General features: G+C 42.7%; 1 protein-coding gene across 1 annotated transcript; it reads right to left on the reverse strand.

Annotated features, from left to right (window-relative positions):
• Nucleotides 1-16450: 16450 nt before the first annotated feature.
• LOC112555398 (protein FAM43A-like) lies at nucleotides 16451-25030 on the reverse strand. The gene is given in 3 exon segments (XM_025223772.1): nucleotides 16451-21552; nucleotides 21554-22316; nucleotides 23704-25030. Coding segments are annotated over 2 exon segments (1023 nt in total). The 5' UTR covers nucleotides 22040-22316; nucleotides 23704-25030; the 3' UTR covers nucleotides 16451-21015.
• Between the last annotated feature and the right edge of the window lie 249 nt (nucleotides 25031-25279).

A 25279-nucleotide genomic window follows, 5' to 3' on the forward strand; every position in this document is an offset into this window, starting at 1 on the left:
AAGTGACGAAACAATAACGCATTGTGGTGACATCATGCGCTTGGGTTTATTTCTTCCCTTCTTTCAAGCTCGACACCGCGCTCCCCAGAGCCTAAACTGGTGTGACAAAAAATGTGCATGGTGCAATGCAAGAGAGTTCTCTCAGAATGGCAAAGGTCCCGCGTTTGATTTATTATCTCCCCTTAAAAGCATACGCAAAAAAAGTGAATAAAAATATGTTAGACTGCGAATTGTGGCTGATTGACTGGACATCAACATCAACGATTAGAAAATACACAGAAAACACATCTGTAGAGGAGGAAGCCACACTGTCAAAATTAACCAATATTATTTTTTATTTGCTGTGTTCACAAAAAATGTCATCTTGAAACTTGGTTCACAACTCAATAAAATCCTACAAAGTTTGACGAAGCTTGCAAAGGTCTTATATCATCATACTAGTAATTAAAAACTCGGTGTAAAAGATTCCAAAAAAATAATATTCCAGTAACATCTCATTTTGACCTGTCTGTTATCCTGCACTAGCTGTTTTCAGATTGAAAAATAAAGGTTTTTGAAATTGTCAGTAAGGTAGACTTCGGTTCGCTGCTGCTTTCATCTGGAGATAATTATCTGGAGACAGTTAACTCCTACCTCTGAGTTGCTTGTCTGAACCTTTATTATCGCTATCCAACATTTTTTATCGCTATGACTTTGATGTCTGTGTCGACGCTGTCGATGTTATCTGTTATCAGTTATCTGTTATCAGTCTAGTGTGTCTCGTTGATCGCCGTGCAGCAGAAACTAATTGTGTCAAGGAAAGAGGATGTCTGCAAGCTCCTGTTCCTCACCGGCCATTTCCTCAATGCTGTTGACAAAACTCACATGACAGATGTGTTCATGTTCACTGTCCACTGCCCTGCCTGGAGCCAGGATGTCTCGCTGGTGTCGGGGGAATGTTTTGGAAACACAAAACAAAGGGATGAGCGGTTAACGGAAGGACTGCGATTTGTGACAAAAATAGAAAGAAAAAAAAAGAGAGTAAACAGAATATTTCAGATAATTTCAACAAGCATTCTCTATCCATAATAACACAAATACATATACACATATATACATTTACACACATTTATAATTATGTGCACATACGAGCACATGCAGGTCATTCATATATTACACACAAAAGTATACAATTGTAATGCGTACATGTCCACATTGACAATCAAAAACTTTGTCAGTATCGTTTCGCTTATTGACCTTGTATTTTTATGTATTTATTTTGGTCTTTATGGCCATCTTTTATTGCCTTTTTTTAAAAAAAAAATCTTTATCTCTCTTTCCTGACGCAAGCAAGTCGTAAAAGGCTTCGACCACTCCACAAAGTGAGCGATACAGAAAGGTTACGGGTAGATGCCACCCGCAACTCACACACACACAAAATCAATGAGGTATTATAATGATCACTCTGTTGATGGACACCCGCTTTGGGCTTCGAATCGATTACCTGTCGAGCTGCGAGCGAGTGTCGAGAAGTTTCGCATCAAGTGGTCGAGACAAATGTCGAGGTAGTAGCGGGAAGCGAACTGAGTTCAGACGAGAGATGCGATCAAGAAGCGACCACCCAGCTGCACCGCCAGCAAATCAGGACCTCAGAGAAAAAAGTTTTCCGTTACAGCTTGTCCAGGTCAGTCACGAACCTGTACAGAGATAACAGTTCGTGCGCAGATGATGGGAGTTGATCCATACTTCTTTACAAGCGGAGGTGGCTCGAGTTTCATAGAAAATAGGCAAAATGCTGAAATATTGAGAAAAAGTCTGGAAAAAGATGATGACGGCCTATATATATATATTTTTCACAGTGTATGTACACACACGCGCGCGCACGTATATATATATAATTCTTTTTGTAAATTATGGATCATATTTTTATTCGGGTGGATGGGTGTGTAAAGTGTATAATGCGTTTTAAAGAGCTAGGTCTGTTTATTGGCTCAAGCGCATGTATCAGTATCTTTTTTTTCCCTTCCATCTTTCTTTATTCCTTTCATCTTTCTTCTTCTCTCTCTCTCTGTGTGTTTGTATGTGGGTAAATCAATACAGGGTGCAACCTGAAGTCTTCCTTCTCCGACTCCTTTTTACTGTTAGTCAATACTCACCCGCCACGATTGCTGACGTGTCGTTCGCCCGAGCGGTGCGTCAGCACTCCAAAATAAAAAATAAATAAATAAAAAATGGCTGCTGCTAACAGTTTCCGCTGTCGTCTGCTATTTTCGACGACCTAGCAAACGTCATCGTGCGTATTGATTGGACAGTGACGTCACTGGATTCCCAGGCTCCTCCCGACTTTATAGGACATCCTCCCAACACGTGTCAACGGCTTGTCCTGATGTCGCCAGAAAAAAAATTCAGATGTTGTGGTTGTTGTTGATTTGTTGGGAAAGTTATAGACATACCCAGACGACGGCCACCCCGCCACGAACACTAAGCTACACCCCACCTCCACCCGTCTCGCCTCCTCCCACCAATCCCCACCACTACCCTCCATTTTGACATCCGGGCCTCCCACCGACCTGTGGTATATGCACCGTAAGTAATGCGCACATTAAGCTGAGCTCTTTGTCAGAGCTTTTACTGCGGAAACACCCGGCTATGACAAATCACACCCGACTATCCACCATGTACCCGCTAAGCTGTGTACTCCAACAACGAATAAACATATTTTTTTTAGTTTCATGAATACATTCTCTTTGGCAGTCTGTGGTTTTTTTTTCCATAGAGTGCTAAAGGTTTTCACACCACAGTTAAAAGTTTTTAATTTTTGTTTTTTGAAGACCAGCGCCTGTCATAAACAGTTTCATGGAACATTTGCCACAAAAGTGTACATAAGTATACATGTAATCACTGAGCTGTAGAAATGTCTGTCTCAACACCCAGTTATAAACATTTTGTACAGTGGGATCGCCATCCTAAACTCATTTACATTTTCAGACTATCTTGGAAAATTTGTTTGTGGTTTGTAGTTCTCTGACACACTACCTACCTATTCTACGGGAAAGGAAATCCATCTCTTTGTGTTTGTGTAAATGTTTAATCATCTTACCTAGACTTATAAAAAAGTTTGTGTTGGAGAAATAATTTATGTTTCTCTATTCCAGTCCTGATTTCTTTGCTTGTTTTGTTTGTTTGTTTTTTTGTTTGTTTTTGTTTTTTTGTTTTTTGTTTTTTGTTTTTGTTGTTTTTTTTTTTTTGCTATCCTGTCTCTTCTTTCGTTATTCTTTATGTCCTTGCCAAAGTGTTGATGGAAAACGTTTGTAGGTCTCGTAGGTGTGTTCGGGTGTGTCCAGTTGGATTCAAACAACTCTGAAAAAGTTGGAAGAACTGTAGTCACACCTCTTCATGACGATTCTGTTTGTTGATGTTTACAGTGCTAGCACACTAACAATCTGTGTGTGTGTTTGTTTGTGTGTGTTTCAATAAACACGCCCCTTCACATCACATTACCGTTGGAGTCAAGGTTGCTATCTCCATCACTTACTTTCTGTCGTTTTCTCCAAGACAGATTCATAGCCAATGATGTTTCTTATCTTCTCGTTGGTCTCGTAAAAGGTTTACGTGGCAAGAACGTAGAGACGTACTTTGTTTTAAATGTAAATGAGATCTGGTTACGTTACAGATTTTTTTTTTAATTGGTGAGCTGCTCTTCCTGCTGAGACTTTCAGGCTGTAGTGATGGAGTTACACGATGGTGAGTGTGTAATCCACTGTCTCTCTCTCTCTGTCTCTCCATGTTATACCTACCACCACCAGCAGATCAAAATGTTTATATCGGTGTTTCATCTTCATGAAAGTGTCTCATAAACATGTTTTATTTCCGAGGTAGGTGGAGGGGCTAACGTACATTCTTTGCTTTAGCCAAACATCTCGCCTTGACAGCTCCAGGTCTTTGTACAGGTGACAACAGAACAGAATTCAGTAACACAGTCATGAATATTTCTCTGTCTTAAACTCCTGAACGATCCCGGATTTTTTCTCTTTTAATCATAAAGTAAGTCTTTCTTCATCTTCAAGCCAGACCGCACGTAAACGTTTTACCCACCTGATTACACCTGTCCGACGCCAACAGAGTGGAGTAGTGGCTTCATGTGTTGTTGGCATCTCATACATGTTTTATCAGTCGAACCTTGGCCCGGAGCAACACTATTTTTCACTAAGAACATATGCTAAAACAAAGCAAACGTCTGTATTGCTCTTCATATTTAAGCCTCGAGTTCGCCATCCAGCTCTGTGCGTGCGTGCGTTCGATTGAAAGAGAAAGAGTGTCAAAACATAGCTAAAGGGGAGGCAATCAACAGCGTGTTATCAAAGGTGAGATTGCAATTTATCTCTAGAGGACATTGTCGGGAGACATGAAACCTGGATTTTTTTCCCTCTCCCCCTCACGCCAAAACTGTTTTCGGAATTGTCTGCTCTTAGTTTTCCCAAGCTTTCAAGTGCACCACCACCACCACCACCCCAACCTCGGGTCGTCGCACACTTGTCCTGATGGTGGAGTCGATGGGATGGGCGGCTTTTAAAAATCAGCCTTAACCCTTCTCTCGATTATCATGCGTTTGATCTCACTGCGCAGTAAGATGCGACTCGCCGTCAACGCTCGTTTAAAAGGCGATTCCGGCAAATGCGCATATTATTAATTTTTTTATAGATAACAGTTGCCTGTGACTACACTCAAAAATAAAAAAAGCTCAGATTATATGGGACAAGCATGTTATGCGAAGAAGTTGGGATGTTTTGCATTAGGGAATCTACCTTTCACACAAAAATGTGAACAGGATGAAAGTTTGCAAGAACATTCGTGCGTGTTTTCATAGCTTGAGCCTGTTGTCATTTTACAGGATGAAAACGATCCTGTCTGCAGTTTTGTGTGCGATAAAAATGTAAACAATAGTATGAAATTATAAAAGAATATGAAGAGATGTGAAAGAGATATCATAGCTGCAAAGTGGAGCGAGAGGAGATAAATCCAAGAGACATGAGAAGTGAACGGTCATTCAGCTCTGCCCCCACCTTCCTCACCCCCGACTCTCCCTTTTCTGCAAAGTCCAGTTATCGGCCTCAAACCTTCTTTCGTTCAAAATTCGTTGCCACATCGAGAATTACCGTATTGCTGCTGACAAACGTTCCACCTGGCGTCAAGCCAAAATATTTTCACAAGCTCGCCATTACCTTGGCCAACAAGGTCCAGGCTTAGTCATAAAATTTACTGGATGAACGGTCCTAGGGGTAGTTTTTGTTGTTGTTGCTGCTGTTGTTGTTGCTGTTGTTGTTGATTTTTAAACAGGGTGGTGGGGTGAAAGATGGATGACTTTATGCAGCCCAGCCTTGCATCGGAGTATTTCGAGTTCGACAACCGATGACTCGCACCACACTCGGCAATCATTCCGAGCCATTTACACTTTATGCAGCATGTGCCGGGTAATATACAACCCATGACGCAATAAAACAAAGCGATTGCCCTATTAATTCCACACTAGAAGCTGCCTTGAGGCCATTCCCCTACCCTGGGGGGCAGGGAGTTGTCTTTAACATCACCACCCTCTGTTTACATCGACACTTTTTCCCCATGGACGATGTTTGCGACTCAGGTTTACGAGAGTGTGCCGCAGTGCATTATGGGTGCAAGGAGAGATAAAAGGTTTAGGGGGGTCTGGTCCAGCTTATGGAGAGCACCTAAAGGGGTATTGGGTGTGCAATGCAGGTCAGAGGTCATCTCACGGAATGCAATGCACGAGGCGTTGCTGCATGTGAGTCTCGATTCAGTTCAGCGCTGTTTATCGCGGGATATTCTTGAGTGCATACAGACAGATATACCACGAACTAATATCCCTGGACTGCTGGCAGACGATTTTTTTTTTTTCTAGTTAACTGCTAAAACGAGGCATTGGACAAGAAAGCTTCCGGTTTAGTCACATTCTTTGTTACGGCTCGCCGAGACTAACAACGGATCACTTCGCAAGAGGCTAAGCGTTGGTCTTGGCAGACAGCAGTCCACCTGTACACGTCCATGAATATACATACAGTCAGATACACACATACAGACAGTCATATATATATATAGACATACACCTGAATCATTAAAAATATCGTATCTTATCGTATTCAAAAGTACAGACACGTGTTAAAACACATCACGTGACAGTTTTCTCCAAGAAGTGCTCCTAACCCAAACAAATCACACCTTGCTTCAAAATACATGTTCCTTGGTCGCCCTCCGTATCTTCCAGCAAAGTCCCGGGCCTGGAGTGAGAGAAGGAGAAAAGCTCGTGCTGACACAGCTACCGCCTTCACCGTCGCTTTTCTGTCTGTATTTAACACTCGCATACCTACCGGCAGGTTGGTAACTTTTGTTTGCGTGTGACATAAAACGCCAGGTACGCAGGCCCCGGGGTGTTTGGAATGTCTTTTCAAACCAGGGATTGACGCTCAACCCTCCGTATACCCACTCAACCGTGTAGAGTGGAACGCTGGCAAAGAAGAGGGTGAGGACTTGTTCAAGCAGATGATTCGAGGGCGGCAAGGGATTTCAACTGGAAAATACCCGGGCACACGTTTGCTTCCTGCTAGACCGTGTGAGCTATCCCAAATGAAAAGTATGAAAGAAACACGTTTTTTCCTAAAAAAAAAAAAAAAAAAAAACTTCTCTACAAGAGTGTTGGTGATGTAAGGGGTAGGCGAATGAAACGTAGCGGACGCGAGGCTTCTATGCCTGGTGTCCGCCATGTTTCATTTGACGAACTTGCGAATGTTCAGGAGTAAAGAGAACAAACAACATTTAAAAAAAGGATGACTAAATACTTCCTTCGCACTGAGGCTTCAGGAAGATTCCCTCAACTACAGGTGGACAAGCCTGAGTAAGAAAACCTTTTTTACGGTGGGGAGGGGACCTTAAAGGACTACCCGAGTTTTAAAAACATCTCTACATTGTTGGTGAGTAAACAAAACATCGCGGCCCTATGCTCCTGTAGGGGTGATTGGGAACAAGAAGAAATAAAACATAATGTTGTCATTAGTGTACTAAAAACAATGTACAGTGAGTTGTAATTCTAGTAAAATCTCATGTCAAGGGACTTAATTTCTAAGTAATGAAGAAAGAAAAATAGGAAAATTAGAAGAAAATGTGTTGCCAAAGCAACGGTAAATAATTTGTGTCCTTTTCCAAACCTGAATGTTGTGAACGGAGATTTTTTCTCAGATTTTGGGTCTTACAATGAACTCAGCTCACTCATTTGGGAATCATTTAGTTCTTGAGGTACAACTTTAAACCAGGACCGTTGCAGGTAATCTTTTAATCGCAACTAAAAAAGTTGACAAACCTAACACCGATGTTTACGTCCATGGCTGAAAAAAATTCTTACGTCTTCGTCTTATTGTTAAAAAATAAACAACAAAATAATAAGACGATGTGAAGCAGACAGTGCTCCAATAGCAAGAATAATACAAAGAATACAAAAGCTGATGTGTTAAGCTTCAGTAAAGACGAACACAAAAGGTGTCGGCCATATTGTGTTCCTGCTCCTCGCTGGTGTCGAGACAATTTTTACTTCCGTTTCAGCAACAGCTTTGTGTTCCTCTCCGATTTATCTCTTCTTGTGTTGAGTCATTTTATACTTTGTTTGCGTGTTCCACCATCCAGCATTTTTCTCTTTCCTCTTTTTAATCTTTTTTTCTTCCTTCTCACGAGGCAGATGGCGCTATTTTGTTGTTGTTGTTTTTTTTTTTTTTTTTTTTTTTTTTAGACAAGAGTCAATAGCCGTACTTTATATCCGGGTGGTTTGTCGATTTGAAAACGGAAAAACTTTCAATGCATCGTTTCACTCATGCTGGGATTTTACAGGAATTGCAAATTCGTACAAATAATGTGCCACACAGGATGTGTTAGTGGTTCAAAGCCAGCGAAACCATCTGTAATAACTTTTGATTTGTCAGTGTATGTTTAAAAAAAATAAAAAAAAAAATAACTGGGTACCGGTCTTCTAACGTGTTCTAGACACGGTGAATCACTCACAGCTCACTGTTTAATCTTTATATGTTTATTTAAGTAGCAAACGCTGTAAGGAAAGGAAACTCGGTGAGGCGAAGACCAATCCAGTGACCGCGGAGTTAGGGGGAGACATTTGAAGTGATTTTCCCCTCCCCAAAAAACTTTATAGATGATACTTATATGACGTCATGCAAACGTCACCAATAGACACAGGGTTATAACAATCGTTCTGTATTTTTCACAGTAACCAGCAGCCATGATGCATGTAATCAAGTGTGAATCTTTAAAACAAAAAAGCTTTCAGCGTGACGTGTTTGATGGGATGTAGCACCATTCGTCGCCATCTTGGTAGTCCGCTTCACCAAAATATATGATGATGGTGTCAATCGGTTCGTTGTTTGTTTTATCATATGAAAAAGCGCCACTCCTTAAAATTTATTTCAGTAAACTAAGAATAGAATGATCAGAATACCTAATAAGTCAGACCCAGCTCCCAAAACTGCGTATTTCTTCTGATATCACATACTCCTAAGTCTTCAACGTCACATGGAATGCAGTGTTGTTGTTTGTTTGTTTTTTTTTTATGTTTTTTTTTTTTTTTTGTTTGTGGAGGGATAAAGGGGTAATTTTTTTTTAATGAAGGAAAGGTTAGGGGAAGCAACACAACATCAACGGGTGGTTGTGGGGAAAGGGCGGCAACCAAAACAGCGCCTGTACCGATAGTGTGTGTGTTTGTGTTGACAAAGTTCACTCTCCGACCTGAGTTAGATCCTCGTCTCCCTTGTTTGCGACATGCCTGACCCCTGCAGCTCCACGTAGCGACAAGAGGTCAAGGACCTTTCGTGCTCGTCCTCTTTGTTTGTGGTCACTAAGCGAAACGCCAGGGGCTGGAGAGTACAGTTGCAGGGTTGGGGTGTGGAGGATGTTGGGGATGATGCTGGGGTGTCGTACCTTTCTCTTCGGCAACTTTCCACAGGACGTAAAGGTTGTGGCGCGGCGATCTCTCATTAAAAACATTCACAGAGATAAAAGTTGAATACTTGCACTGCTACGTGTTTCAAGGATGGAAAAACACAATTTTCCGTTTGTCAATGGCGCAGCAGGGATGCGTGGAATTCAACTACTTTACCTTTTAGTTAATCATCAAAATGTAAGTAAATCGGGATGTCCTGATTGCTGTATCTGATCACTTCGACTTACTGCTGTTCTCATCAATCAGTCAATGCTGTTCTCACCGGAATATTCACCTGTTGTAAAAGGAAATATAGTCAGTTATAATCACATTGAACTGGATACTATTCTAAACAGAATACTCGTCTGTAATAAAGCATATTGTCTTCAGTATCGGCTGTCTTCAAACTGCTGCTGTTTTCAGCAGAAAATTTTCCCCCCTGACAGCACAAAATGTTTGCAGATCTCCTCACTTAAAATTATTCAATTCTCAACAGAATGCCAGTCTATTTATAAAACAAACTGTCATCAAAATGTTTTCTTTGAACTACTATATCCCAGCCTGCAAGAGTTTGTCGACCCTTGCGGCTGAACGGCAGTCCAGCTGATTGGCCTCTTGTGGATTTATGGAGTTGTCCCCTCATGTTCTCATCTTTAAACCTCATCCACGTGGACTTGCACAGATATAACCCTCACCCAACCATTTAAAGAGCCACTGCAAGCCATTCTCTAAGCTTCCACTCTTTACTACCACCAGGGCTGTCACACCAGAAAACACTCAACTACCTTTCAAAATTCTACCTTCCGACCATCATTAATTATTGATATTGAACCGTTCTCACCTGGTCAGAATAGTAGAATAAAATGGGCGAAAATTAGTTTGATTATTATCAACAACTTAACTGTTTACCTATTCGAGATTCACAGCAGTCGGTATCAACAGATGGTTCCTTCGAAAATACTTTTTGTCGTACCATGTGAGTCGGCCTTTACCGTGATGTGTGCAGCTGTACAGCGGGGCGACCTCTCTGACATTAAAAACAAGCAAAAAAAAAAAAAAAAAAAAACTGCGTGGAATGCCTTCACATACCCGGAAGTGTGTTTCAAACTTGTATGAATGCGAGGGCATGTGTATGGTTGTAAGGCAATGTATATAATGATGTAGACCAAGGGTGGGAGGAGTACAGGGAGGGAAGATGTTACACGTGTCTGACATCTTTGATAAATTGGTTGCTTTTATATCTCACTGAGGAGTCTTTCTGTAATTTGTTTTAAACCTATAACCTTCTCAAGGGTAGACCAGGGTATCTAGACAGGGTAGCAACTGTTTTGTTGGCTGTGTGAATGTTTTCGCTGATGACTTGTGTTTGTTGTTGATTTTTGTTGTCTTATCTAAAGTGAAGACGACAGCAGCTACAGGAGAGATCACAATATAGTTGTTATGTGCAGATGTTGACAAGAAATGTGAGCGAATAAACAGATGTTAGATGACTCATTCCGTCTCGGTATGTCTGTTCCCTTCTTTTTTTTTAATTTTAATGATAATTTTTTTTGTTCTTGTGGGCTTAAAGGAATGAAGTGGCTACACGGATTGCATACTTGCGCGCGCGAGAGATAAACCACAGTGAGCATGCGTGTCTAATGATGCAGACGAGGACGATTGATAATGAACAGGTAGACGAAAGAGAGAAGCAAGAAGCCAACATTCTTCTTCCCTCTCTAACACACACACAAATCTTTCTCTCTCCCTCTCTCTCTCTCGCTCACACAGTAACACAAACGCACGAACAATTCTTTCGCCCAGTCACATACACACACAAACACTCTCTTCACACACATACAGACAAGGGCATGCACACACGCTCACACACCACACACACATGCATAGTCGCGCACGCAAACTAGACAGACAGACTTGCAGTAGCCAATCCTCTCTGACCAATGTTATCGTTTCTAAGAAACCCTCGTTATCGCATGAACGATCCAAAAAAGACATCGAAAGTACGAATCGCAAATTTATCGGCTGCTCAAAATCACGTGATCAACGATAACGTGGACGTGAGACTGCAGCTGTCTGTCGCCGGTCTCACGAACTTCGCCCGACGATGTTGCGCGGTGTCTTTGAAAGATAACTTGGACGATAAAAATATAGATAATGTGGCACGCAATCTAACACATAGACACACCCTAACACGCCTCCTGTATGGAGAATTATTAATATTTAACTGTATTATTTAATACGTAGGAGACTTTGTTGACGAGTGATACGTCAGCACAACTTCATAGACATTAAAAAGGCCTTTGACCGAGTCTGACGAGGGGCGTTGGCATGTAATTCGAAAATTTGATATCGAAGGTGTCGTCCAGGTCGTAGAAGGGCTGTACATGTATAATAAATTGCTGAACGGGTGGCTTGTCAGCTGCAGCGTCTACCCGTGTGTCAATGACTGACGTTGCGTCAGAGGGAGTGTACAAAGGTAGCAATTAGACTCCTGACAGGCCGTATTCCTGAATAAAGATTAATTGTTGCTTATGGAAAAATAAGGGAATCCAAAAGAAATTCGTGTCTCTGTAGTTACAAAGCACAGATTTACATTTTTTAGTAATCATTTCTGAGTGATTTACATGCTTTGTGTCAATGTAGAGAAATAGTGAAACACTAGTCCAAAAGGTTTTACTCATCAATTACTGATCTCTCTCTCTTTCCTTCTTTCTTTCTAGGAAATGACACCCGTGTGATTAAAATAAAATCTTTTCCAAAATTATCCATGATGATTTTCTGAAGCCATCTGTAACACATCACAAGTGAAATCAATATTAAAAGAAAAATGCTCTGGAAAAAAAAAAAAAATACAAACATCTACAACCTTAGTGTAGACAAACAGAATATTCCTGCAAAATTTGCTCAGAATCCGGCAAACGGTGGATTTGAAAATCTCACTAACAGAACTGCAAACACACCTTATCACTCTCTGCTTAATTGATAGGCTATAAATAGCCACACTGATGTCTTCTGTCATCCACCGCCATGTGCAGCAACTCTCTGTGTGTGTAGGTGTGTATGTGTGTGTCTATGTGCTCATGAGTGCATGCGACAAGCTCGCAGTGTGTTGAAAATGTCCACGTGACTACAATATTTCCTTGAGCCAGGATTCGGAGACAAGCTGCTTAGTGTGACAGGTGTGAATGATGCACCTGTGCTCCTTGTAGTGCCGGAAGTTTCTCTACACTGACCCGCTGAACTCTCCCTTCACACACACACACTCACATTCACACACACACACATACACACACACACTCACATTCACACACACTCACACACATTCACACACACACACTCATTCACACACACGAACATTTCGGAAAGCTTGACTCACCGTGCCAGATTGGAACAAATTAACTATGCAACTTTGTGCATATGATATGATGATACGAAATAAATTAAAATGGCGAATTAAAATAAATTTATTCCTTTAACACTCCCACTATTTTTTTTAATTGTATTAAACGGATCGTACGTAAGTGCTTAGTAGATAACAGATAACACCAATCACATTTAAATCATGTAGCCCGGCTTACTAAAACAGTGATAACAATAAAATAATAATAGATATAAAAAAGTAACAGATAAAGCACCTGATGATAATTAATTGTAGAGAAATGTTCAAATATAGATCACGTGTGTGAATGAGTTATGTGTCTTATTACATTTACAACAAAATCAATCCCATGTTCCATGTGCAGGTCCTGCCCCATATTGTAGTCGACCCTCAATCCAAGACTACGATGTTCCTCTGACTTCATCCTGTCAGTTGGCCGTCTTCCTGTGTTCATTTGTTCCTCTGTGACAAGAGGGTTGACGGCCACTCCTGTCGTGTGTATGCTGTAATTCTCTCTGACACCTTCCCCCCGGCTGTCACTGTCGTGTACTTGTCCTAAATATAGTAACACCTTCCATCTCACCCGCGTGCCGCATCCACTCCACATGTCTGGGGTGTCCGAGGACAATTAATTTCCGCTCACCTCCGAGCTGAAACACCTTTTGTATGTTTGGACTCCGAGGTTAGGGGTAGAAGGGGAGTAACTCTCTCCTACCATGTGTTTGACTACAATAAATGAGGGTTTATTTCTTTCTCTCTCTCTCTCGGCCTTCTCTCCTCTCTTTTTCTTCAGTCTCATTTGTCTCTCTATGGGCGTGCACGTTCATGTCTGTGTGTTTATTTTTGTCTCTGTATGAGTTGTCTACTCTTCATTATATGCGCTTGTAACATGGCGCCATTACTGAAATCTTTTCTCCCCTTATATTGGCTTTTGACCCTTTAATAAATTGATCAGCTAGTCAATCAATCTCCGTCTCTCTCTCCCTCCAACTCATCAAAGGTCAAAGGTCTCTCTTCATGAATGCCGTTATAATGTTATCTTGATCGTTAACGGATGTTTACTGTCTTTAGGTCAAAGGTTAGATATAAAAAGCCCAAAGCTTTCTTATGCTAACCCCCTTGTCAATAACGAATTGTCTGTGTCAGCAACATTAATTGTATGTGTCAGTCGACTGTGTCTATTCCTCTCTCGCCCTCTTTCCATCCTCAACCTCTTCTCTTCAATGAATTTTCATCTTCCAATTCAGCTCTTCGGGTCTCTGTCACTAGCAAGCTTAAATGTCTACATGGCTACGCGTTATAGTTTAAGAATGAAAAATTGCCACGAATATTTTTCATTCCTGTTTCTTTCTCTCCATCGAAAGACAGAAGACTATTGACTACAGTCAACTTCTATGTGTCGTGCCCTCAGTGATGATGAAAGGAAACTGAAAATGTAGCCGAAGTCCCGATCAAAAGGCATCTTTCGGTGAAATTCGTCAGCTGGCAAGATATCAAGAACTAACATTCGGTGAGTCAATAAAGTCTGCTGCAATGGCATCGTGTAGAAGCTTTTGATTGGCTGCGTATGTCAATGACGTCAGAAATACTTCTTCTTCCTCTTTGTTGTCGTTGTCATCGAAAAGCATTTTGTGACAAACAAGTAAGAGTTTTGTTTTCTCAACAATATCAGCAGCTAGCGGCTTCGTTTATATTTGTCTCGTTGCCCTTTGTCCTTCGCACCTTCTTGTAGAGTTGAGGCTGCCAGTCCTTCCTCCCTTCCCGTCCCTCCTCCCTTCTACACGGCCGTGCTGGCCGCCATATATCACCCATCGTGCCTTTGGAGGCGTCCTCATTTCCGGACAACTGATCATATTTCGTTCGCTTCACTTCCTGAGGCCACCCGTATTTCACAAACTCAGCTTTCTCAGACGAGGGCGACACTTGGGTTTGTTTACCCGAGCTTATCTTAACCAAACACCGCGCCTGTCCCTCAGACTTACCACAAACTCATAATTTGTTCAAAGTCCACAGGTGTAGGATGTCCGTGTCTATCCTTACGCCACCACCACACAATTTATTTTTTTTTTAAACAACCGGGAAGACTTATTGCATACCTATGATTCAGCATGGCTGTCGAGCTAGGAACCTGACGACAGGACTTTTTAAAATGCTGAATAGAGAGGACAAAGTTATTACACTGATTTCCCCTCGACTTGACCGTTTTAAATAAACTAGAACGGTTGGTTACATCCTTGTCATTGCATGTGCGAAGCGACTGTAAATATGCCATTTAATTTGAAACGTGTTGTATCGCTGGGGAAGGGGTGGGGAGGAGTGGGTGCGTCGCCTCGGGTACTTATGTACTTAGTCGTCACCCCGGTTGGAATGGATTCGTCAATCCGAGACCTGCGACAGAGACATTAAACGCGGAAAAGGCAGAAAAGGAAAACTGTTCATCTTGTCCTGCATCAATAATGTTGAAAGTCTGGTAGCAGCGACCTCTGACAGTACCCAGGCCTGGCTGTCCGTGCCTGACGTCACTGCGCATGCGCTGTGGCACGCACCTGTACTTCCATCTGTCACTCCGTCGGCTTTCCGTTTCCTCCTGCAGTAAAGCAGAACATTCGTCAGACGGGTGCAGTGGCCGTGCGGTGTGTGTCGAGAATTCTTGAAGGAGTCCGTCCAGACGGAGGAGAAGAAAATGTACGTTGCAGGCACACCTGACCGTTGTCGTGCACGTGATAGAGGGAACACATCCACGTGACGAAGAAAAGTTAGCTACGTGACGGAGGGACTTCACATGCGTGACTAAAGGAAGTTACCTACGTGAAAGACAGACATCAGCTACGTGACAGGGACGTAACCTATTCTACTGACTGTCGTCACCTGACAGAGTAACGTTCTCTGCGTGAAGGAACAATCATATACATCTGAAAGCATTGTATCTCTCACACAAACAAACAAACAAACAAACAAACAAACAAACAAACAAAGAGATCAAGAAAGATGCAAAAATCCGAAGAGAGAGAAGATATCGCAAGATTGAAGGAATAGAAATGGAGGTAGAACAACAGCAATGACATGCTTGTTGATCATAAAATTCACCTGATTAAGTACACCTTTAAAAAAAAATGAAACACCCACAAATTCTTGAAGATTTAAAAAAATTATTTTGTGTAGTTTCTCAAACGAAGTGATAAATAAATATAGTTTTTGAATTATCCACGCACGCACCACATACACAGACATGCGCGCGCGAACACACAAGCAACACAACAAAAATAACCAATTTGAATGATTTATTTTGAGAAGCAGAAATCAACAAGTCAACAACGTCGGTACCCAACTTAACCACAAATAAAGATAACAGACAGCATCGTAGGCGGATTATGTTGTTGTTATATGTCTGTAATATTCATCACTGTTAACAAAATTATCGAAAACAAATCGGTACAAGTGTCCTCGATATTTGTTTTTTTTTTTTAAATTAACAAGACATCCAAGGTCTGGAACATCAACAAAGGCGATTGGCCTTCAGTTCTTCACATATTTACACAAATGTCTGTACAAACATACTGTACAGTTGTTCCAAACTGAAATGAAAGACTTGAGTCTCATTGCAATGAGTAACGACAACACCGAAGAAACAACTAAGGTTCACCATAGCAACAGTCTGTACCGAGCACTGAACTATCTCATCACTGTGATGAAACAGGAGGAGTCCCCACCTTAGTGATGACAGAAATGAAGGTTACAAGATATCACAGGGATGAAAGTCATAATTTTTTTTAAAAAAAAAAGAAGGAAATTTGTTCTTTTCTTTCTAAATATAGACATACAACATTTATTCAACAGTTTGTGATGAGTATGAGAAACTTTCACACAGAAAAGGTGCATGAGGCTGCAATGACTGCAGGACTGGGTGTAGGACAACAACCTGACACAGATAAAAGCTTAATGACAAAACAGATTAAGGCAGACCAACAAATTGATTCTAGAATTTACGGTTGAATGCGGATGGATTGGACTGGACTCAGACAAATACAGCCGAGGATAAAGAACGACTCACGACCATTGATATCTTCAGAAAAGAAAGGGTTAAAGGTCTGTTACAGTGTAGATTTTAATTACTGGAAGTACTGAGTATCAGTATTTCTGGGTAAATACTTCGTCGGTTATCTAGGATACAGGCTTACCAATATCACTTGCACACAGAGAGGTCAAAACACTGGTTGGCCGAGGGCCGAGGATTTGTGCATCAGAAGTCCAAAGACAGTGAGTACTACTGCATTCTAGTCAGCTTGCTTGCTACCATAGTGTCTATGTTTATGTCTATGTCTATGTCTATGCCTGTTCTCGCTTTGGTTACAGGAGCGTGTGTCGATGCTTTGGAAGAATGTACCCTCGGGTAGCCACGCTCGTGCGCGAGTTCTCGTCAAAACCCGCGAGACAGGCGAGATGACGCCCTTGTATGTCACAAAGCGGGATATTGTGTTGCACCAAGTAGGACAGTAGGTGAAGGGGAAAAAAAAACCACACACTAGCCGCACTTGAAGGAAATTGCCTCTAAGACCCTTGTCAGCATTTGTCAAAACTATGACCCGTGCCACACCTACCCACCCCGACACACACACACAGCCAGATCTCACAACTTGCATTGCTTACAGTTCTTTTCGCTATCATAACTGCCATTCGCTAGTCTGTACATATTCACATACATAACCCGAGGTGGAGAGATAAAAGAGAGAGAGAAAATGAAAGAAGAAAAGAAGGTATTCACACTTTATTTTACAATACCCTGACTCCCCTAAAGGTATGGCACTGACTATAACTACAGGTATTTATTCAACAAGGTCATGGCCCGGGTATGGGTGGCTAGATATGAGCTTTTTAATGGTCCTGCCGACCGCAGTGTGCCCTCTTAATACCTTGGAAGTAGATGTTATAGACTTGCAATAAGCCCCGTATGTGAAACCACCGAGATAAGAAAGGCTGCTGCACTTTGATGTTTGCCCACAACCCGGAGGTGATGTAGGGGAAGGACAGTGTGTTTAGTCAGGCGGAGTAAAGAGAAATCATTAAATTTTTCCAGCCAGACATTGGAGCTGAATGAGTATTCCCGACACGAGGTTATCGTAGACGCCATCTTGTCATGGCCTTTTAACGTTCTTTGAGGAACAGGACAAGGGAGATAAGTCTAACGTAAGTACTCTCAGCTCTCTAACGTGGAGGGAGCGGTAGGGAAGTGTGTGGGGTAAGGCGGTTGAATTCCCCGAATCAGGGTGGAGTAGTTCTTCCCTGAGGACCTCAATCAAACCAGAAAATAAACATTTCTAAAGCAGTTTGGACCTGACACGAGGAAAGATACTGTCGAGATTTTCTCATCATTGAAGGAGGGATGAGAAAACAGGTCAGGAAGAATATTACAGGAATAAATAAAGCGGAGAAGACACAGACCGCGGCGGAAACAAAAAATATCCCCCTCTCCCACACAAAAATAAAAATTAGAGGGAGGAACGGAGAAATTACACGTGTTTGCCAGTGACAACCATAGACACACGTCGACAAAAAATAGAACTAAGGGCAACAACTGGTCAATCAAGGGCCGAGAAATGCTCCGACCTCAATACAAATGTATCATGTTTGATTGGAGAACAAAATTCTGCTCCCCTCCTCACTTCTCTCGTCCCTCCAAACAAGAGGAGGGGCAGACGAGGAGTGAATATGACGGAGACAGGAGCTGCGCAACAGGAAGTGTCTGTGTGTGACAGGATATCTTCATTCCCGCATAACCGGCAATTTTTTATATTTTTTGGCTCGGATGCGCCGTTGGGGGCAGTGTCAAAAAGATCTGACAAAGGTCCACAACAGGGTTTCCTCGCCAGGGCACAGGTTGTTGAATGTGTGGCTGACATTTTTAGAAGACGATTGTAGAAACTGGAGATTCTGAGCACATATTTGGGAATGTGACACTGTGACACTGTGTCACTAAGAACATGGACACAAATATGTTTCCCAAATATGTGTCGTCAGTCTCCTAGTTACACACCCTATGTTTGTACCAAAAAGGTTCAGAGAAACAACAAAATATTCATGTTCTGAGCTTTTAATGATTTGTGTATTTCCTTCTCTTCCTTACGAGTGAGAGTATTGCGGGAAAACAATCGAGCTCCATCTTTAATAGAATCTTAAAAACTTTTGATTAGTGACTTGTATGCAGTTATCGTGATTTAAGATGCCAACTGGGTGATATTATCCTTTGTTATTGTTTTTAATAATAGCTGACAAATTTTACTCAAAGTACGAACTATCTTGAAACTGTCAAGTAGCTCTTCTCTCTGAGTACTATTGCTTGTCATTATTTCTCCGAGCTATTCTATAAATATTTTTAAAATTCTAAAAGATATGCCTCGAGCACAAAGAAGTATTTATAAGAGTTTTTAAAAATAACTCTGCCGAAAATATGATACCAAAAGTAAGACAATTTTAGAAATATTTTTTAAAATAAAATTGCCAATCAGGTCCTCGCAACCTTTTTTTGTTTTTACAATTGTTATATTGGAGGAATATTTTTGTTACAGTATGGTCATGTGCATAAAATAATCGCTAAATATAGTCTCATAGCTGACAATGTGCATCCGGTTAAGAAGACATATGGCGGACAGAAATAGTCAGGCCACATACAACAGCAACAACAACAACAACAACAACAACAACAACAACAACAAAAGATGTGAGCGCATAAACTGAAATGAAACTCACGTCTGTGACCATCAGCGTAGCGATCACCAACCGGCCATAGTCACTTTTCCCACAAAGCAGCCGACACCGAGCATGAAAACCATGGCGACGACTGCAGCACCAGGGTCGCTGCAGGCTGTAAAAAAAATTTTTTCCTAATATGTCTCTTTTGTCCTCGCCCTTTTCATCGTCAAAGTATCTTCGCTCGTCCACACCAAGCCACCAGCACAACCACTGGCTTCGCCGTGTGCAGCCAACCGTGTCTCATTACTTGGAGGGCTGGTGCTCAGTGGTGCACATCACCTGGTCCCACGAGTCGAATCTCCTGAAGCACAAGCAAGTGTCGCACCTGCCGTCCTGTGTTATGTCTTCACCACAACCACCGATTGTATGGTTTATAAGTTAATATAGTCTGGTAGTATTTACAACGTGTACATCTGCCTCCAAACGGTCATCTCTGACGACACATGTGAGGTGCTTGCTTCATGCCCAGAGAAAAAACATGAAAAAAATGAAAGGGAGTGATGAGGGTCATTGCGGTCTGTTAATGCCTTGCTTTAAAAAAAAATAAGGCACTTCAGAACATTGGTGTTTGTGGGAAAAATATTTGAAAGGAAATTTGATGAAGATGATGATGATGGTGGTGGCGGTGGTGGGAGGTAACAAAGCTTTAAATGCCATGTTTTTTGTTTTCGAGGATCATCTACAGCTCATCAAGCCTATGTTCCTTATATAAGTACTAATGTACTTTCATGTTTTTTGTAAAGCGCTTGGAGTCCGCCTTCAGTGATGGGGAAAAGATGCTACACAAATAAACAATTTATTTATTTATATACACTTGCTGTTAACTTCTATTGAAACCTACACGCAATCCCAACACCTGGTCACGGTATTATGAAAAGAACCACATGTTTATTTAAGCAAATAATCCCTGTAGTGAAAATGCTGCTCTTCTCTTTTCATCCTAGCTTTGTGTACTCTCCCTTCCCCAGTCGATTCATTATCAAAACAATGCTGAAGCAAGCATCGTCACATTCTCTCATCAAAGTCCGACATTTCAAAACCAAGTTTCCTACTTCCCTAACTTGAAACTTTTGTTTCACCCTCGACTCCTGTATGTCAGTAGCGCGCGCAGAATGGAGACCACGAATACAAATGTAGATGTTTGGGTCTGAATTCTGTAAAAACAGGAAAACTTATGCTGAGCCCTTAGTCTATGTAACTGATTTGTTTGTTTGCATCAGGACCGAGCCAGACCATGAGCTGAACAATAGCTGTGGTGGCGAGGGTTTTCCGCCTGTCAGCAGCTGTGGCTTTATCGGTGTGACCCTTCTAGTCCAGTAAACATGTAAACTAGGTCTTGGTCGTGAATAAACATCTGTCTACAGCTTTACAAACGAAATCGTGATGTTGTATGATTTATAATTATTAATTAAATATCTGCCGTTATACAAGTGGAATGAAAGACTTTTTTTTTTTTTTGCAGAAATCAATACAACCTGTCAAATGTCTGTCCACACTCGTGTACACTCAACAAGTTCTGTTTATGCACAACACACCTGTCGCCGGTTCATCTACACTTCATGGAATGCTTTACATCGACTCATTTAGTATCCTGCACATCAACTATTAAAATGTTTGTCTCTAATCGTGACAACAGCAACAAAATCATCATCAACAACAACAAAACTCTCCATACCATGTCTGCTTTTCAGTTGCATTGCTAGAACCATCCATCCGTTAGAATTGCATCGTCAGAACTTGTCAATGTTCAGAATGTTTAGTAAAGATTCCGCAATTCTTGAAGAAAAAAAAATCAACCTGCATGAAATGACATTTTTACCTAGTTGTTCCATGTCAAAAAACCCGGTTCTGCTACCACTGTCCTCCTTCCTACATACACTTGGGGTAGCCTAATGCGCATGCGCGTGCGGCTACAAAGATGTCAGTTAGCGCAGTTCCGTTGGGAAGCCGACGACGGACTCTCGAAGCCAGCAGGGTTCAAGGTAACTTCCCCGATAGCATCCTCCAGCTCTTCGATCTCTTCCTCCACGCCGTTGGGGGTGCGCTCGTCCTGCTCGTGGAACCCGGATTCTGCGCTTTCCTCGTCCGAGTCGGCCTGCTCGTGCACGCAGTACTGCACCTCGCGGTCGCTGCGCAGCTTCTCGATGTCGTTGCCGATCTCCAGGTCGATGATGGGCTCCGCCAGACCCTCCGTCGTCGTCGAAGACTCCAAGTTCAGCGCCTCCAGCGAGTCCATCGACGCCCGCCGGGCAGCTTCCACGATGTCGTCCTCCTCCTCCAAGCTTTCGTCCAGCCGAGCCATCTCCCTTAGCTCCTCCTCTTCTTCCTCTTCAAAGTCCTCGGTGATGGAACCCAGCTTGGGAGCGCCGGTGGACTTGGAGGCGGGTGGCTTGAAGTTGGTGGCGGTGCTGAGCAGCTGTTTGCGGAGGGGCAGGACAGAGCCGCTCTTTGGCAAGGAAGTTGGTCCGCTGCAGTGTCAAGCGAGAGTTCTGTTTGCGCAGCTTCTCGCGCTGGAACTCTTTGAGGGCAAAGGCCAACTTCTCGTGCAACTGGAGGGCGATGGCCTTGGCCTTGGCCTCCGACTTGCACAGCACTGCATGGCAACGCAGCTCCATCTTCATCTTCTTGCCCTCGTGCCGGTATACCCACACGAACAAGCGTGGGTAGTTCGGGTGGGCGATGCAGTAGGAGATGCGATGTGCGCGGTACTCCGTCAGCCCTTGCTCCTTGGTGTAGGCTTTCAGCCCCGAGGCTGTCAGCACCAGCTTCATTTCCAGCCCCGGGTGCGGCGACCGCAGGTAGTTGTTCCAGATCACTGATACTGGTTTGTCCACACAACCCTCTCCTTTCATCATGGCAGTCTGCACGTTGCCCAGGTAACGAACTTTGTAGGAGGGGTCCTTGTCGCTGATGTACAGGTTCTTGCGCCAGCTGAACAGACTCATCTTGCAGTCTTCTTCGTCCCCTCACAGCCAAATCTCAAGGGTATCGATTCACTTGGGTTGTTTTTTTTTTAAAGACAGGAGCACTAACAGCCAATCCACTGCCAGAGAAGTGAGTCAAGGTGTGCAGTGAGACCTACACACGCACGTGGAATGGCAGGTGCTAGCGTTCTCAAGACCGTCAGCACGTGAAGTCAGCACTGGTCCTGAACCACAGGCGATCAAGTTGTCGGTCAGGACAAAGTCTGCCTTCGGCGTTAGCTGTCTGGAAACTGGACACCTGAGAAAAGAAAAAGTCCCGTCACAGACGAACTGAGCATTAAAAAAAAAAAAATCTGCACTGCCTCCTCTACATCTGATCTTAAGAAGGGGTAAAAGAGAAATGAACTAAAACGAAAAAATATATATAATAAATGAATTTTTATAAATGAATCAATTAAAATTGAATAAATGGATCAAATAAATAATGAATGAAGATGAAACAAACGAAAGAAAAAATGAGCAAGAATATGAAGAAAGAATGAAACAAAACAGAAACAAAAAGAGAACGAAGACCGAACAAACAAACAAACAAACAAAAATAAATAAAAATTTAAAAAAATAAATGAACGAACGATAAAAAGAACGAACAAAAGAAGGAAAATCATTAGCACAATTATTGTCTCGTGACTGATCCAAGGAGACAGGTGGAGCCTTGCTACCGGAAGAACTGCGTGTTGCCAAGTGTTTGTAAGGAGAAAAAACTGAACAGCTCCTAATAACTTGTGATAGCTGATAAGCAGATTAGGCAGTTGACGACCAGGTCTCTGGCCCCAAGCCAGCAGACGGCAAGAACCTGCAGTTTTCAGCTCGACTTACACAGAGGTTAAACCCGAGAACTGTCATGATACAGGTAGTCGGTCACGTGGTACTGAATCCATTGTGCGGTGTCGCGAATTACCCAGGCTCCGGTTTCTCGCTCTTGCATTCATTTTTTTTTTTCACCTTAGACACTACATTTTAACGATAGGTTTGTGCTTACTCACGCACGCACGAATGCATACACACACGCACGCATGCAGTGGCATACTTCCTGGCCAAACCTCACTTGACATACGTTACGTACCGACCGTTAGTCTTATCTCGGAGAGTATGTCGAGTGCGATAACACGATAAAATTAGAATGACCTACAGAAAGAAAGAAGCCAAACCCCGTGACTGATTCAATGAATACACAGGACATTTATATGTGAGGTGCTGGGAAGTTCTCACAATGGCCTCTAGACGTGTACAAACGCAATATCTAAAGTTCTAGAACTCGGCGAGAAAGATGTTGTGCAATATGTTCAGTGTTTCACTTGTATGTTCCTCACAAGCGGTTCAATTGTAGGCACGACTAGTGTTTCGCTTGGATACGCTCGACAAAGATAATTCACTGGTTTGTTCGATGAAAGGTGCTTCATTTGAAAGTTCGACTCCGGTGTTTCAGACTTACCACGAACTAAGGACACTCTACGAGCTGACGGTTCTAGTTCTGTGACTCGTAAAGAAAGAAAAAGAAAAGAAAGAAAGAGAAATAATGAAAAAAAGAGTGATAGTAAGAACTCTAAAAATGTTTGAAATTCTTAGTGTCATTTTTTTGTAATGGAGTCTATACCAAAACAAAAAAATATTGCGTTATAACATACCTCTCCGCTTTCCGAATAGTTGCAGTTCAACTTATTTTTTGTTAAGGGTGGGGATGTCAAGGCAACCCACCGTGGTGTAGAAAGAACTAAAACCTTGAAATATCCGGTGCTATCCACTAACGAACCGTCGGCTCTCTCTGTGATCCATCTTACAGTCAGCAACCCCGCGCACCAGCGGGCCGCCGGAACAAGAAAATCCTCAGCAGCTGCCACTTACTCCAGATGTTTTCCTCCCCAGGGTCGATCCCAATGAGGAAACGTGTCGGCCAGGTGTCTTCTGCTCTCTCCCCGCTTACTTGAATGAGCTTTGTCAGTTCGTCTCACCTGTGGCAGCTACAGGTGTCAGCGACACTGCCACGACCATGATTCGTCTTCCTACTCCCCTCAGAACACGGTTCGCTTGATCTGGGTCGGCTCCTCCGAAGGCACGTCTGTCTTTTTTTTTTTTTATTTGTTCCCTGGACAGTCGGTGTGGTCGTTTGGCAGAGTACGGAGGGCTTGACTTTCTTGCCCTGGCTATTGTTTGCCAGGAAGGGTCGGGCCGGCGGTGTTCTGTAAATGGAACGAACGGACTACACCTTGTGTATAAAAATGTCAGGTGAGCCTCCTTCTGTCTCTCTTTATCCTCCACAGCAAAGTTTCGTCAAACCTTGCCAACAGCACAGATCGAAGCACTTCACTGTCCTTCAGAAATTTCTCTTTTTCCGGGTTGTTGACTCTTCCGTGTGGGACGACGAACAGGTCGACCCTGGTTTGAGGGCAGGAGTACGAACGAGGGTTTAAAAAGAAGGCTTTCTCCTCTCTTTTCGAGCTGTCTTGCCAACACACAACAAGCCCCGAAGATATAGGAGCGAAGCAGAGCCAAAAGTTGAGCCACGCAGGACCAGGCTGACGTTGATAAATAAATCCACTTACTTCACGTCTGCCGTCCACTTCACAGATTGTGAGAAATGGTTTCAACTGCCAGCAGCACGGTAGTTGAACGTGTTGTGATGTGATTACAACAGCAAACCGAGCTTACTTTCTCCAGACACACACTCGCACGCCGCCAGCCAGCCAGCGAAAACCACCCTGTCGTCTGCTTCGCGGTCTGTCGTCTGTTCGCTTGGTGGCTTTTACCTGTCCAGCTATAAATAGCACGTATTATCATGGCGCGGGTTGTGTCACATGACCTCGTGGCAGGTCGCCCATTGGCTAGGATCGGGAAAGGCTGCCAGCGTGTTCGCGCTGGCTCAGCGAGGTGCAAGCGCGGATGTCATTCAACGACTTTTATCCGCACCACCTGGGTAACGACCCAGGACAGACGACAGTGTACATAATTAGTCTTCAAGTCATTTTCTTTTTACTTGTTTGTATGTCCAGCCTCCATTCTTGTTGATTCACGAGTAGACGTCGCTGAAGATGACAGTTAGATGAAGGAATTGTCACCTGCTAAATTGACATGAAACTTCCGCCTGCTGTTTGATGATAAAAATAATTTTAAAACAAAAACCCTCGGCGTGAATAAGATTGCTGTTGTTGGCACATGACATGTGAGCTAAGTGATAAGGTGATTATTAATCAGCAAGAAATAAAG

The sequence above is a fragment of the Pomacea canaliculata genome, linkage group LG14 (assembly GCF_003073045.1).
Source record: "Pomacea canaliculata isolate SZHN2017 linkage group LG14, ASM307304v1, whole genome shotgun sequence".
Lineage (NCBI taxonomy): Eukaryota > Metazoa > Mollusca > Gastropoda > Architaenioglossa > Ampullariidae > Pomacea > Pomacea canaliculata.